This window comes from Geotrypetes seraphini, chromosome 11 (assembly GCF_902459505.1).
Source record: "Geotrypetes seraphini chromosome 11, aGeoSer1.1, whole genome shotgun sequence".
NCBI lineage: Eukaryota > Metazoa > Chordata > Amphibia > Gymnophiona > Dermophiidae > Geotrypetes > Geotrypetes seraphini.
The window spans coordinates 46,875,633-46,892,387 of record NC_047094.1 but is presented as its reverse complement, the minus strand read 5'-3'; the positions used below and the strand labels follow the sequence as shown (position 1 = coordinate 46,892,387).

The 16,755-nt window shown below is 42.0% G+C and overlaps 1 protein-coding gene across 3 annotated transcripts in view; it reads left to right on the top strand.

Moving 5' to 3' along the window:
• SEC14L5 (SEC14 like lipid binding 5) overlaps positions 1 to 16,755 on the top strand; it is a 102,572-nt gene that overhangs the window by 12,542 nt on the left and 73,275 nt on the right. For 2 of the 3 annotated variants that reach the window (XM_033914369.1, XM_033914370.1), the window contains exon 2: positions 3,408 to 3,576. In XM_033914369.1, coding sequence (XP_033770260.1) covers positions 3,514 to 3,576 — 63 coding nt within the window. In that variant the 5' untranslated portion in view covers positions 3,408 to 3,513. Of the gene's footprint in view, positions 1 to 3,407; positions 3,577 to 7,333; positions 7,412 to 16,755 lie in introns of those variants that run through there. The other variant, XM_033914368.1, reaches the window with a different exon arrangement.

Below are 16,755 nucleotides of genomic sequence, written 5' to 3'. Positions count from 1 at the left end.
TCCAAACTGGCAGGCATACACGACTATTTTAAGTATAGTATTTTTAATTTCAACATGCCCTTTAACACATGAAAGCACCACCACTTCGATGTGCAAATTGCCGAGATGCTTCCGTTGATGTTTTAAAGGTTGACAGTTGTAATAAAATGGCTGCTCCCTCCACACATAGCCAGTACATGTGTACTCCTGCATGCATTTTAGAAAATGTTCTTTGGCAGCAGATCCTTTCCTAAAATACTGCTAAAAATGGACACATTCCGACCAGGATTTCTCAATTCAAATTTCTATGTTCCGTCTAAAAGAGGGCTGCCCACCACAAGATATCGGAGAACACAAATTCAAAGGCACCATAGATGGATTAACTCTTCTATAACTCTGAAGAGCCTTTTTTTTCAGGCTCTTCCAAGTATGTGCAAGCCACCCCTAACCCTATCCCCACACATTTCCTCTCCAATCTGATATCCAGCTAAAGGCAGGTTCATCCGAGAGGGAAGGTGGGTGTGTTTCTTTGGCTGATTTATTTTGCTGTCCACAAAGTACACCTGTTGCAGGTAAATAAACCTTACTTTGTCCATGGACAAGCAGGATAAGTCAGCCACACATGGGAGGGACATAATATCGAGGAGCAAGTTAATCAAGCTTTCACAGACCCAATAGTATGCTGTGGTAGGATGAAGTTGCATGAAGGAGATATAGACCATAAGTCCTACTGGAAGATCAACAAACCATGAAAAAGGTCAAGGCAAGGATCAAAGGCGACACGAAAAGCATGATAGCACATACATACCAAGCACCGGAGACCAGAGGAAGCTGTATCAAAATTCATAGTGAAGGGATCTGCATGGAGACATAACGGGAGGGGGTTTTGCAAGGAGAGAGGGGGGGTGGGTATGGCCAGAAAATTTTGTCAGTCTTCTGAAAGAGTACCAGATATTAAGAAAAGGTGCAGGGGGCCCCTTGTTTGCAAGTGCCAGATTCTGCATGATTTAAGCAGTTGCCAATTATGATGATTTTTTGTCAGACTATTGGTGGAATGATTGCCTTTGCTTTCTGATCCCATCTTTACTCACAGCTAAGGCAGGAAACTCAAATTACTGATCAAAAGTGGGTGGATGGCCAACATGTCGATGGATGGCAGAGTTAGCAATAAGCTGGCTAACAATGTTGGAGTAGAACTCGGGTTAAGAACAGGTCATGGTAGCCATACTACTGAATGGACCATGAGGCCTATTTGCATAGCTTGTAATAGCTACAGTGATTGAAGTGCGATGTGAAGAGGGCTCTGTTAAGTATAGAGCAAGTGGGTTCTCCTAAAAGCTTATATCAAAATGATGAGCCTTTTGCCTGCTTGTGAGCACTTTCTGCATGCGGAGCAGAGTGGAAGTTGTGACGTGCTGTGGCTATAAATTGGAGATTATGCAGTGTGAGCATAATCATGCTGATACCATGCAATCCCTCACCATGCCACAATCACAGAGAGAATCAACAAGGAAGAAGTAACCTCCCAATGCAGGTTTTTGAGCTTTCATTTTTAAGTAGGTGAGAAGCAAGGGTGGTAAGAGAGTCTTGCTTCAGTGGTGTGGAAGAGTTTCTTGTGTGCGATGATGCTTGCACTAGACAGCAATGGAGATACCTGTCGTTGGTGAAGTGATTCAAGAATGCAAGGAGCCCAACAGGCCTAGACACTGGTGTAATGTCTAAGGCCTGATCCAAAGAGTAGGATAAAGAGAAAAGTGTGTTGCACGTGTAGGGGACATCTTTACCACACCTATAATGCAACTGGGCAGGGTGCAAGTATAGGGAGTGTATGGGTTATTTGTTTTAATGGCCCAAGGTTGTGTCTGAAGCTGAGATGTGTCTAAACTCTGGTGAGTGCAAAAGTAAGCCATGTAGCTAATAAAGGATATACAAAAAAACTGTGGAACAAGTATGTATCTGGCTGGAAAAAAAATCAGTTTTGTTAAAAAATCCAGTAGTAGCTTTGCAGCTGTACTCAACTGTAGGCGATGTGAAATGATATATTAGGACCCGACGCGGTCCATGTTTCGGCAATTCTTGCCTTCATCAGCAGTCCATATATCCAAGAATCCACATCAAATACATGTAAAACAACTATTCTGCCAAACACCTCAACAGTGTGCTCAGGAGAGGTTTGCAACACAATAAGATCATAAGAATAGCCTATGGGAAATGGGCATTCCTGCACTATCTGACTATTATGTTCTGATTAGCACTTGCTAACTAGATAACGTGGACTTAACATGGTAGCATTTAGTCTTCGATTTTATACATGACACCTAAAGATAGATGGCACCGATAAATGGCAATTAACTCATAATTGACTAATTGCACTTGATTGGATGGTAGGCGCCTAATTTGGTAGGCATCTACCACTTTGAGGTAGGCGCCTAGTACAAGGCACCTACCAAAAAGTAGGTGTGACTAGGGGGGCGAATAGTGGGCATGTTTTTCATGTAGGTCAGTGTATTGCAAATTGTGTGTCTCCTGAGATTTCAAGTGTGCCGCAGCACACTGGGGAGGAGGAAAGGTGCCAGCTGACTGCCTACAGGATGTGCCTCTCATGGCGAGAGGCACATCCTGTAGGCAATCAGCCGGCGCCTCTCCCTCGCTCCAGCACTCTTCCCTGCTGGCACCCCCACTGGTGTCTCGGGGCCCATCTGGAAAGCCTTTGCGCCTGCGCAGACATCGACGTGATGACATCGCGCATGCGTACGACGACATCATCATGGTGATGTCTGCGCATTTATGGATGCCTCAAGCAACAGCCACTATCTTTAGTGTGCCACGACTCGAGAAAGTTTGCGGGACATTGATGTAGGTGCCTGTTTTGGGCTTAGGTACCCTTAGGCACCTGACTTAGGTACACTCATTTAGATCAAGGAAACCCTGGCATAAATAGGCACCACTAAGCATAATTCTATAAAGTGCGCGTAACTTTTATAAGTTCGTGCTTAACACCATACTACTCAATGCCTAATTTTTAGGTGCCATTTATATAATTTTCCTTCTAAATGAGAGACGGAAAGTGTTCCTGTATTAACTTTTTTGTGCAGGTTCCATGTGCTAAAGGGGACACAAAAATATGCAAATGCCCTTCAAAGTGTGTGACGCAGTGGTTAAAGCTACACCCTGGGCAAGTCACTTAATTCCCCCCTTTGCCCCAGGTACATTAGATAGACTGTGAGCCTGCTAGGATAAAAGACTTGAGGTCCTGAATAAATTCAGGTAAAACATTCTGAGCTCCCCTGGGTGAACAGTATAGAAAATTGAACAAATAAAGTCTGATTTATGTAGACCTCGGGTTTCATCACTGTCATTCTGTGACTCTATTCTTCTTACGTTCTGACTCCTGAATTATTTCTATGCATGTCTTTGCTGTTTTGTAGGAAGAGCTGTCGGGAAGAGCTTGACTGAGATCCTGACTGACTCATGACCTGGCGAGATGATAACCAATGAAATTCAGTTCTGAATACACATAGATGGGAAGAGGCAATGGTGCAGAAGTACCAGTCGCCGGTGCGCGTGTACAAGTCTCCTTTTGAGCTGGTCATGGCGGTAAGTGAAACTGAAAAATGACTAGGGTCTGTTGATCTGAGCTTTAAGTGGCCAGCAGAAGAATCGGCAAATTTAGGTGTGTTCTGGCCCAGTAGATAAATTAACATTGTCTCCATTTCTTTTTATTATTAAGCCCATCCTTTTTTAAACAGTTCACATAAAATCATTCATAAAATGCATAAAATAACATTACAAATGATCAGAAGCAATCATACATCAGCAAGTTTCAAGTTTCAAGTTTATTAGGTTGCTTGTTAAATCGCTTAATCAGATTTCTAAGCGATGTACAATAAAATATACATGTAAGGAAACAACAACATTACATACAATTTCAATTATAACGTAAACAAGGGTAAGAGGGGAAGAAATACATTTTTTTATAGTAAAGAAAGAACTTATAGGGAGAACACATAAGGAGATTAAAGAATGGGTAAAAAATAATTAACTAGAGTAACACTGTGTAATAAAATTTAATTAATTTGCAAATGCGTCTTTAAACAAAAAAGTTTTTAATTCGCTTTTAAATTTCCCAAACACTTTCTCCTCCCGTAAAAACATGGGAAGCGCATTCCAGACCTGGGGAGCTGTACATGAAAAGATAAATTGTCTTCTTGTGCTAATTACTTTTAACGTAGGAATTGATAATAGGTTCCGTTCACTAGATCTTAAAGTTCTTTTAACAGAATATGGGATAAGTAGTCTGAATAAAAATGCTGGAGTCTTATTTTCTAATGTTTTAAAGATAATAGTACATAATTTGTGTGTAATTCTGTGTATGACTGGCAGCCAATGAGCCTTTTTAAGGAGTGGTGTCACATGATCGAATTTTTTAGATTTTGTTATTAATTTAATGGAAGCATTTTGAATGATTTGTAAACGTTTAATTTCTTGTAACGTAATTCCTGTAAATAATGAATTGCAGTAATCGATTTTAGACATCACCAGAGAGTGAATAAGAATATTAAGTGCTCTAGGACAGAGGAATTTAGAAATGGATCGAATTTTCCGCAATCTATAGAAGGTGGTTTTAACAATACTACTAATGTGATCATGATAATTGAGTTTATTATCAAAAATTACTCCTAGAATTTTAGTATTTTTAACTAATTGAAGAGGAATATTTTGAATCATAATAGGAGTAACTAAAGAAAAGTTTTCCTTCCAAGGAAACAGCAATATCCATGTTGATAAAAGTCATAGGGACAATCTTGTTCATAAAAAGAATTTACCACCTCTAGAAACTTCGAATTCCATGTGACATAATTCATGATAACTTTTTTCTAGTCTGCCTTTTATCTTTCTTGTCCTGTCTTTACTTTCTGTGTTCCTTATTCTTTTCCTTTCTTAAAAAAACAAAACAGGGTACCTCTCAAATGTACTAAAGCATTTTACGATATGTTCCGTGTTGCTATTCGCTCTAAGGAGGTTTGACAAGAGCATTCCTGTATTATCCAGTCAGCAATAGAAACCAAAAAAGGAACTGCAGAACTGATGTACTTGATGTATTTAGGTCAACAGAACGTTGTATCAAAAGTGGTCCATCTATATCCTAAATAAACGAGGACCCAACATGGTCTATGTTTCGATTAGCACATCTTCCTCAGAGGTCCTATTGTGAGATATGAGAGTTTCACAATTGAAAGATTGAGTATATTTTATAAATGTAAGCACATGCAGATGTGCATATTGTGATGTGTGAGATAAACTGAAATGTGTGGACACCAGTGAGGTGTGGATATGCTGTGCACAGTTTAACGTCAGGCATGCAGATGTAAGCATGTGTACCATAAACAAAGCTAAAGGATTATGCGAAATATTCATATAATGGTTGAATCCATCCAAAAGGGTGTGCGCGATGGGCACATGTGCAGAATAAACGCAAACTCCCCCCCCCCACCAACAACAAATCAAGCCACGCAACGAAATAAAGCAACACCCCACCCCCGGCAGTGGGTGGGATGCCCACTCCCTCCTACCACAAAGCAACACCATCCCGCCACCCCCTGGCAGCGGGAGAGGTGCCCATTCTCTTCTGACACGTCGTACAATCACTTGATATTGCTACACCCTCCTTCCAGCAGCGGGAGAGATGCCCACTTCCTCCTGCTGCCAAGCAACACCCCTCCCTGACACGGCAGCTGGAGAGAGGCCCACTCCCTTCCACTGCCAACATTAAGCGACCCCGACACCCCCACCCCGGGAGTGGGAGAGAGGCCTACTCCCGCTGCCAAGCAACCCACCCCCAATACCGCTCTGCAGTGGGAGAAATGCCCATTCCCTCCCGCCGCCTTGACACCCCTCCATTCCTCTGACGAACCCCCTCCCCCTTACCTTGCTTACAATGGCTGGCCAGAAGGATGCCTACTCCCTTCAGCCAGCAGGCCCACCTCTTCAAAAATGTGGGCCTTCCTCTCCCAGGTGCATCCTGGTATGCACCGGGGAGGGGCTCAAGGCTCTAATTGGCCCAGATGCCTAAGTACCCTCCCATAGAAGGAGCCTTAAACAACCTGGACCAATCAGAGCCTTAAGCCCCTCCCCGGTGCATCCTAGGATGCACCGGGAGGGGAAGGCCCACCATTTTTGAAGAGGTGGGCCTGCTAGCCAGAGGGAATAGGTATCCCTCCAGCCAGCCATTGTAAGCAAGGTAAGGGGGAGGAGGCAGGGGATCATCGGAGGCACGGAGATGATGGAGTGGCGGGAGGGAGTGTGCATCTCTCTCGCTGCTGGGGGTGTTGGATAGGGGTCACTTGGCGTCAGGAGGGAGTGGGCATCTCTCCTACTGTGGGGAGGGGGCGTTGCTTGGCAGTAGGAGGGAGTGAGCATCTCTCACACTGCTGTGGGGAGGGGGTTAGCAGTGTCAGGTGATTGTGGGCATCTCTCCTGCTGATCTTCAATTTTGGTGTTTGTTGGTTGTTTTGTTTTATTCACTTTAATTTGCATAGGGGTGGGGGTGGGTCTGAGCTGGCAAACCTTACTTTCCTGTCAATGCCTGAGCCAATCAGTGCTCAGGCACTGATCAGAAAGTAAGGCAATGACAGCTCAGGCCTGATTGGTAAATTTTAGCAGCAAATGTGGCAGAGAATCACTCGACATAGATAATCACTCGGGGTGCTCATAGTCTGTTATTAAGACATGGGGGAAGCCTCTGCTTGCCCTGGATTGGTAGCATGGCCAGGTATTAGTGACCTGGATTGGCCATCGTGAGAACGGGCCATTGGGCTTGATGGACCACTGGTCTGACCCAGTAAGGTAATTTTTATGTTCTTATGATTGCTAGAAAACTTGGAAAAGACCCCAGTAAGCTGTTTTGATAATCCGCCACTAAAATATATGTACGCTAAACCAGCTAGAACTGGTTTAGTTAGCATGTTAAAGGTAGATTTTAGTTTTGAGACTCTGCCCTGGTTTAGTTTCCTGTCCCGGCTAAATTATGCAGATAGTTAACCTTTTAGCATACCCAACGCACACACAGGCAAGTGCTTATAATTTTTAGACATATATTTTATTGAGTAGATATGATAGGTGAACTTACAATGGATGAATCTCCTGGATGTTGCAGCTGGCGAAGAGAATGGAAATTTGAAGAATGGAGGGTGGGCAGAGATGAGGAAAAAGGCAGGAAGGTGCTCTAAGTTTCAGAGTTGAAATGCTGAGTTATTTTTGCATGTTGCAGGATAGCTGAAGGTGAAAATACTGGTGCTTTGCTGGGAATAGAGCCACATGCTCAAGATGGAAGCATAAGTGTGACTGGATTCTGAAGATGAAAGATTCTCAGGGAATACCCAGAAGGCAGGGGAGGGAAGAGGAGACCAATAAGGACAGAACTTGGCAACAGGTAATAGAACGAGGTCATACCTCTGCAGACATGTCGGAGGAAAGGTTATAGAGTAGAGCAGACCAGGAAGTTCATCAGTGAGAAAAAAAGACCCAAACTTAGATGAGAGGAAAAGGGAGGGGGGTCTTAGGAGAAAGACCATTAGAACAAAGCTTAGCCAGGTAAGCAGGAGTGGCTGCAGTATGTAAGAAACCACACTACACATAATGCCTTCCTTGCACACTGACTTCAGCATAAAATCCCATGGAGAGAGGGAATGCATTAAACATGTCTTAAACTAGTGCAAGGCTGCTGAGGGCAGAACACCTAGATCAGCTAGGCATGCCAATCTAGACACCTATCTTAGGCGTCATTTTATAGAATCTGGGCCTATTTGTCTGACTTTTTTTCATCCCCTGCTTCTGAATATAATGGAAGAGGCTGTCCTAACTTTAGCTGGGGGAGTGTGTGATGCAGTGGTTAGAGCTACAACCTCGGCACCCTGATAGGTTATGGGTTCAAATCCCATGTTGCTCCTTGTGACCCTGGGCAAGTCACTTAATCCGCCATTTTCTCAGGTACATTAGATAAGAGTGTGAGACCACCGGGACAGATACCTGAATGTAAACCACTTAGGCTATAAGTGGTATATAAATACAATTTTAACTGTAGTGGTTGGCATTTTAAAAATATGGGCCCCTATATAGTCGATCAAGTTAAAATGAAATGTTTCTTTGATGTTGAATCCATTGTAACTTGTAAATCATGAGCTAGTAACCATGAAACAACACCTATTTAAAACGCTGTTCAGTTTGAAAGGAAATGAGAGAATGCTAATTTTGTCACAATAATGAGATATGGAAGAGGAAGCAGTGCAGAAAAGAACTGACCATTTCATGCACCAATCACATCCATAAGGAAGGCTGGCAACATCTTGTCCCTGTCATCCTTTCCTCAATCTGGTCTCCTTCGTGTTCTCTGAAGCTGCCTGTGTGTTTAACATTTGAATCTCCAGTGAGCTGCATGCACACTGTTCCTGGAAAGGAATTGTTTATACGGTACATTGTTTTCTCCCTGCCAGGGGCTGAGCTGCAGTGAGTGTCAGCTGCAGATCCGCCAGGTCCCAGCTGCACGGTTTAGGCTATTTCTGGAATGTTTGTCACATCCATTTGGTGCGGGTCTTGCTTTGTCATGCGTGCCAGCTGCCACCTTCTGAATAGCCTCTTTCTGTGAGCCTGGGTGAGTGAGAGAGCTCACTGGATTCTGTCCAGGTTATGAGGACACTGGAGCAGTAGGTGATGGGAACCATCTAATAATCAAATACTAGGAGATCTTACGGAAGGGGGGGAACATTTGCTCAGCTCTTGTTTTTAAATTTTATTTTAATTGACTTTTCAAACATAGCAGGAAGATTGAGGAAAGGATGGGATGGTACAATTTACAGGCTGATCCTGGAAGAAAATCTATTTGAATATGCATAGACCTGGGAACGGAGAGAAGATTCACTTTTATTTATTTAGTTAGTTGGGTTTTATAGCCTGTCCTCCCCAGGAGCTCAGAATGGGTAACAGCCAGGGCCGGATTTTCCTATAGGCTAACTAGGCTTCAGCCTAGGGCCTCAAGATCAAGAGGGGCCTACATTCAAATTGTTAGCAAAATTAAAAATTACACTATTCTAAAAACAGTGAACACTAAAACACTGAACCGAAAATAAGGAGAAATTCTACACATATGACTAATAAACAAACATAAAAATGTATTGGTTAAGATCAACGCATTCGGCTCATTGGGTCTGTTCGTTTGTATATACAGTGGTGCCTCACACAACGAACTTAATTCGTTCCAGGAGCAAGTTTGTTATGCGAAAAGTTTGTTATGTGAAACACGTTTTCCCATAACAATACATGTTAAAAAAAATAATTCGTTCTGTAGCATAAAATATGCTAAGATGACATAAAAAAAGATAAATTTACCTTGTTAGAGCTGTTAGCATGATATAGAGGGGATATATGTGAAGGGGAGGGGAGACAGGGGTTTTGTTGATCCTTGCTGTGTATTATAATCACCCCCCACATACTCCCCAGTACCTTTTTTAATTCCTCCCATCTTTCCCAGCCAGTGGCGTACAGGCCAGAAGCGCAAAGATCAGGAGCAATTCCTCTGCACGCCTGTGTGGGCCCATGCCGATCTCCGAATGGCTGCAGTTAGTTCTTGTGAGTCCCGCGAGAGCTGGCTGCAGTTAGTTCTTGTGAGTCCCGCGAGAGCTGACTGCAGCCATTCAGAGATCAGCGCAGGCCCAGGCAGTAGCACAGAAGGCTTGCTCTTGATCTCTGTCTGCGCTTCTGGCTGGGAAATTTGCTAGACCACCAGTTCGAGTGAGCGGGTGAGAAAGTTGCAGCAGTGGTGGCTTTTTTAAAAAAATATGTGGCGGCGGGGGGAGGTTTAAAAATATGCGGTGGCGGCGGGGGGAGGTTTAAAAATATGCGGTGGCGGCGGGGGGAGGTTTAAAAATATGCGGTGGCGGCGGGGGGAGGTTTAAAAATATGCGGTGGCGGCGGGGGGAGGTTTAAAAATATGCGGTGGCGGCGGCAGGGGGGTTTAAAATATGTAGCGCCGAGAGAGGGCAGTTAAGGATGCAGCTCGGGCGACTTCGTTGTGTGAAACGAAGTTCGTTGTGGGAAGCAAGACCTGAAGTTCGTTGTGCGCAGCGTTCGCTGTGCGAGGCGTCCGTTATGCGAGGCACCACTGTACTAGATTGCACCATACGTTCACTGATTGCTATGGCAAATATTGACGTGCCTTATGCTCCTAAGCTCTGGTTTGTTCTTGCATAAATAAAGTGCAGATTGGTGTAGATTGGAACAGACAAACGAACAGACCTATTGATATCCCGACGTTCGGTTATATTCGTGTTACTTCGATAATATGAAACACGTGTTAATGTTATTAGAAAAGATTCTTATTTTAGGATTGCGTACACGATCATTTGATTCTCGCCTTTTGAGTTCAGTAGGTTCAATACTTTAGTGAAGTGTTTATAGACTATTGAAAAATTTTTTTGTGACAATATCTTCATTTCGCGGAATTCTAAGTAAGTTCTTAACATATGTTTTAATTTGCATATTTTAAAATGTATATTACGTGCTTTATTTTATATTTTCATGATTATATCATAAATAATAAAATCCTAGAGCGCACATGCGCTGTTGAAATATCGTGAGTCCTGGGGGCGTGAGGTGTGCTTCTGTGTCACTCCTCATGGCGCCTGCGCCAGCGACTCATCAAAATTCAGCCGGGGGTGGGGAATCCGAATTGCACACGTACTCCAGCTCCGGATCGGATCCCGCTGCTCCTCTCTCCCCCCCCCCCCCCACCCCTTTCCTGGCTCTGGAGGGGAATCGGTCTCAGCCCCGGGTGATGTATTTTATTATCTCTCATGTAATTTACAAACTTAAAAATGGGAGGTGAAAGGGCCTCATAAGTGGAATAGCCTAGGGGCTCTTTTCATCTAAATCCGGCCCTGGTAACAGCGATACATTCACAGTACAGTGGTACCTCGGAATCTGAACGCCCCAGAACTCAAACAACTTGGAATCCAAACTTTTTTTTTTTTTTCCCTTAAATTTTGCCCCAGAATCCGAATGCTGCTTTGGAATCCGAACGAACCACAAGCGTTGCTCATCCCAAAACTTCCCCTCTGACGCAGCTTCCTGTTTCCGCCGGAGAGGGAAGCTTTGGGCTGAGCACCGCTTGCAGTTGCCGTTGCCAATCTTGCTGCCTATGTCAGTGGGGGGCCCGATCTTGCTGAGTTTGTGGGACCAAGGAATGGATTAATCCAGTTTCTATTATTTTCAGTGGGAAAAATTGTCTTGAAACTCGAACGTTGTTCTGGAATAGATTAAGTTTGGATTCCAAGGTACCAGTGGATTTTGGAGGTGATACATGCACAAAATTTTTTTGGGGGGGATAGGATGAAGGGAACATTCACATTATACTGAAGGGCGGAGAAGGGAGGGAGGATGTGTTGACAATAATTTGGAGGCAGCGCATAGGGGTATATGCATAATACACTGGGTAAGAGAAGTGAGGTTTACAGAAGTACATTAACATTAGGCAGAGGGTTTTAGAAGAATCTTTGGGAGTACTGGTGGCATAAAGGGATGACTTTACAAAGTATTGGATGCACTTGAATAGGTTACATTTGTCTTATGCTCGTCAGGGCATATAGATGCATTCACATTGCCATATTTGTTATATACTCAAGGCAGGGATTAATGAGGACAGTGATACATTCACAGCTAGACTGGTGAAATGGGGTTGGTGGGACCATGGGGTATTGGAAAGGGTGTTTGAGGTGGACAGAACCCTGTCATCAGCAATGAGTCTTAGGCTTGAGCGTAGGGCGCGAGTTGGTTTATGGTGGTCTATTCTGTTTCCTAGATATTGCGGTTCTGAAAGATAAATGATTTTGTGTGTCGGCAACATGATCTTGAATTTTACCCTGCTTTCAATCGGAAGCCATTGTATCTCTTTCAGTAGCAGGATGAAACTCGTCTGCTTCAATTTTCCCAGCAGAAATCTATCTGCAGCATTTTGTACTATTTGGATTTGCCTGATCATGTACGTCGGGACGCCTAACAGGATTGCATTGTAGTAGTCAAAGATTGAGAGTGCTAGGGATATTGCTACGTTAGACATCGCTGACCCAGTAGAGTTTGCCATAAGTGTTTGTCATGATGCGTTGGATGTGTATCGTCATGTCTACGGTTGGGTCTAGCCATATTCCTAGGTTTCTCACTCCTTCTGTGGATGATTTTATGGTGTTTCTTTCAGAGTTAGTTGATATCTTGGGCTGTTTTCACCCCATTTGTAGATTAGAAGTACCCATAGTTCTGTTTTTTCCCTGTTGGCTACTATTCCATTTGTTTGGAACCAACTGAAGATTTTCTGTATGTCCGTCTTGATCTGCTTGGTCTTCACGTCCCATTTCTTCATCCTTGTTTGCTGATTAATTTCCCCAGCAGTTGGAGGAAGATGTTGAACAGCATGGGTAACATGGCTGATTCCTGTGGAATCAAAATACCAAAAGGTGAAAAATGTGTTAACCACAGTATAACAGCTTGCCACAAGGTTAACTAAATGAACTAGTGCCTATCGTGAAGGAAAGATCTCAGATTTCCACCCCAAGGATCATATTGCTATTATCCTTTGGATTTTTTGGGTGGTTGAGGCTATCTTTCATTGATTAAAACCTTCATATTTAAATGACTGTATATTGTATCAGTCCTATCTTATTTTTATAATCTTTCAATAATTTATATTAAATATTATTTTTACAGAACTTTTTTCTTTTTTTTGTGTATATGTATATGTGTATATATATATATATATGTATATATATAAAACTTCTTTTCACCATAAGTGATAATTATATTTGTGTTTTAAGGTTGTAGTATGCAAGGCCCAAACTGCATACACTGTCTACTCGAGACCGGCTTCACCAGTATGTTTTCCAAACATCATCCGACGGGAACCTGTTGCGCCAAGATGTATTGGCTTCATCAAGGCTTAAAAGTTAGGCTTTTATCTAAGCAAAAAAAATCAATTTAGCTAAGGTACATAATTTGTAAAAAAAACAGTAAAGGTAATGTTTAATTACTATCAGCGTTTCAGACAAGTCGCTACTGCATGAACTTGATTGCTCAAAATGGCGCTTCTTAGTGAGATAACCTTCACTTGTGCCTTCTTTTATTAATTTCCTGACTGTGTTTTGTAAACTCACTAAGAAGGATGTTAGGTTTCTCTATACACCCAATCCAGTCATTCCAGTTCTCTATTTTTTACCAAAAATTCACAAAAGTTTAGAGCATCTACCAGGCAGACCAATCATTTCTTCTCGTAACTCATTGCTGGAACCACTTAGCAAATTTGTAGATTCTTTTCTTAAAAATATTGTGATGGAGCGTAAGACCTTTATCAAGGATACAACACACTTTCTGAGAATTTTGGATGCGATCCCCAAGGGTGATTTCCCATTTTTCATGACTACACTAGACGTTACTTCACTATATATCTCGATTCCTCGGCACTCGGCAATTCAGCTTGTGAAAAATGCTTTAGATTCACTACCAAGACCCTTTCTGATTCCTCCTGATTTTCTAGTGAAAATTGCGAGATTAGCCCTAAGCGAAAACTTCTTCATTTTTTGAGAACAGGGGCAACCTTCACACCCTCCATCGCAAACCTTAATTAATTTTGAGAACGAATAAGTTAACAACTCACCATTTGCTGATAATATTTATTGCTGACACCATTTTAAAGATGATGTCTTCATGCTTTGGAAAGGCACGCAAGAGAGTTTGAAGATGTTTTTGACTTGGATAAATTCTTGTGATGTCCAATTGAAATTTACTATTAATTTTTCTGATACTTCCATTCAGTTTTTGGATGTGGACATTCAACAAGATAAGGCAGGTTTTACAACAAATTTTTTTTTACTAAAACAACTGATAAGAATACCTTTCTCAGATTTGATAGCTGCCATTCAAGGAAGCTTAAGGAGAGCTTACCCTTCTCCCAGATGTTGAGAGTAAGGCAGAATTTTTCATTTTTTGAAGAATCAAGGTACAATTAGTGACTCTACAATCTCATAGTAACATAGTAGATGATGGCAGATAAAGACCTGAATGGTCCATCTAGTCTGCCCAACCTGATTCAATCTAAAAATTTGTTGGGTTTTTTTTTTTCTTCTTCTTAGCTATTTCTGAGTAAGAATCCAAAGCTCTGCCCGGTACTGTTCTTAGGTTCCAACTACTGAAGTCTCCGTCAAATCTCGGCTGTTATCAAGAGGATACCTGAAAGAGGTCATAGATAAGGCACATCGTAGAGCTAAATATGTCAACAGAGAACACCTATTTTATAATCAGAGAAAACGCTTTAGAAGCGGAAGACATCAGCGCCGGCTGCCTGTTTACAGGACATGCCTCTCCTTGCCTGGCATCTCGGCACACCTGAAATCTGCTGCGGCACACAGTTTGCGATACACTGATTTAGAACAAAAATAATAGTGAAGGCCCACACAAGCGTTTGTTCTGCATCTAAGTATGAGCCTTGCAAAAATTTTCTGTGTAAGTGATTTTTGCGAGGCTCATATTCCGTAAATCGGTAAAGATCTCCTCTGTCTTCTCCCCCCCTTACGCCCCACCCCTCCACTCTCCTATCACCTTCCCAAACTCCAGTATAACCCTCTCTTACTCTCTCCACTAACAAATTGTACCTAAACGCATATAACTTTCCTTAAACTAAACTACTGTATTTCCCCCTTCTCTCTTTCTGCTATACTCTCCCTGTATTTAATTCTCTCCAAAATCTATAAATCCAATCACTAAACCTATTGTATTACTTATATGTCTAGTTACTCTCCACTGTGTATGTTCATTTGTAGACCGTTCTGAGCTACTGGGAGGATGGGATAAAAATCCAAATAAATAAATAAATAAATAAAATAAATATTTAGGCACAGAACAAGCGCTGATGTGTGCTGACACTTATGTTTTTTGTTTGGACATAAAAGAAGCCACACTTACCATGAAATTTTGTGCACATGTGTCCAACACACTCCCTCCTCCTCACATTTGCTGCAGATCTTCCACGCATACAATTTGTGTGCAGGTAGCATCTTGCATGCGTTATAGAAGCCATGTGCTCAGACATCCGTAAGCAGTTCTGCCGTGAGCCTTTTTGAATCATCTCCTGAGTGTTTATGAAAAAGTTATGGAGAGAGACTGGAAGAAAGAATGGAGACAGAACCAACCCAAGAAGATGAGAGGAATTTATTTGATAAATTTCTATCTAGAAAAGCAGGTTACGGTTGGAAACAGGATACTGGTCTTGATGGACCTTTGGTCTGTCCCAGTATGACAATTCTTATGTTCTTACAACAAACATCCATACGAATCAAACATATGAAAACAAACAACATTCATCGTAAAATTATTTTAAACAATCAAGATTAAAAACAGAAAAACTTCAATTCAGGTCAAAAGCTTGCTGGAATAAATGCACTTTCGACTTGTTTTTTTAAATGAAAAGGTCAAAGTTAACTGTCTCAAATTTAAAGAGAAATGGCCCTATAAAATGGGACCTCCAGTATAAAACATGAGTACGATTTTCATCTGAACAGACATGGTGAAAAGAAGGAATGTCCAATAGACATTTCTCTTGAGAGCATAATGCCCTTGTTGAGCAGTAAAGCTTCAGACTTGATGCAGTATTTAAAGATAATTAAAAACTAAAATCAACACTTAAAAACTTTATATGCCAAATAACTGGTGACCAATGAAGATCCCGTAATATAGGAGTGTTATGAGGAAAACGGATGACCCCCCTCAAATTATCCTGGAGATGTGGTGAAATAGTTTATAAAAATGCAGCCTGTTCTTGATATAGGAGCCTCGATATGCCAAATGTTGCTAAACTGTAGAGAAACACAAGAATCTATTCAGAGATTGGAGCTAAGTCTTTAGAAAACAGCTGCCTGTTAGCTAGTGAAGAACTAAAGAAGTGATGCCAACCAGCAGTGGTGTGTAATGGCTGTCCCTTTCGGATACCTAATACTTGCTCTAGCTAGGGGTGCTGCAGGTCAGGAAGGGGGTACATTGTGGGTTGAATTACTAGAGGTATGTATTCAGTTCTGGGACTCAGCTGAGGTTGGGAAAGATTAAGAAAGAGGTGTACTTGCAGTGGGAGAAACCCAATGCTGGAATAGCAAGAGGTGCTGCAAGACAGGACTGAGGTACTTTGCAGAGCTATGAGAAAGTTGATGCTTCTGATTAGGATTGAAGTGTAGAGTAACTTGAACAGTGTCTGTCTGCAGGATACCTGAGAGTAACCAATTAAAAATTGAACCAAACTATTAAATCAGGTAACTGTATAGAAAGATATATTTGGCATTTGAGTTTCTTTACATGCCGTCACTGAGGAGGCTTTACTGCTGGCAGTATTGGCTGGAGAGTACAAGGGGCCGCTGAAAAGTTCTCAGCCCAGTCAAGATGAGAATGATGTGGAGCCATAAAACTTATAAATAATTCCACGCTTTTCTCGACACTTTTTGTTTCAATGAGGCAAATGCATCTAGAAAATGGGCACGAGTATAGGGAAACCAAGCCATTGTGACATCACCAACAAGATTGGCTCTTAGGCATTGGTGGAATGAGGCAATATGAGGGGCCACTGATAAGTTCTCGGCCCAAGCAAAAAGAGAATGATATGGAGCTATGAAACTTACAAGTTATTTCACACTTTTCGTTTCATTTCATTTCATATCATTGAAACGAAAAGTGTGGAATAACTTGTGAGTTTTATAG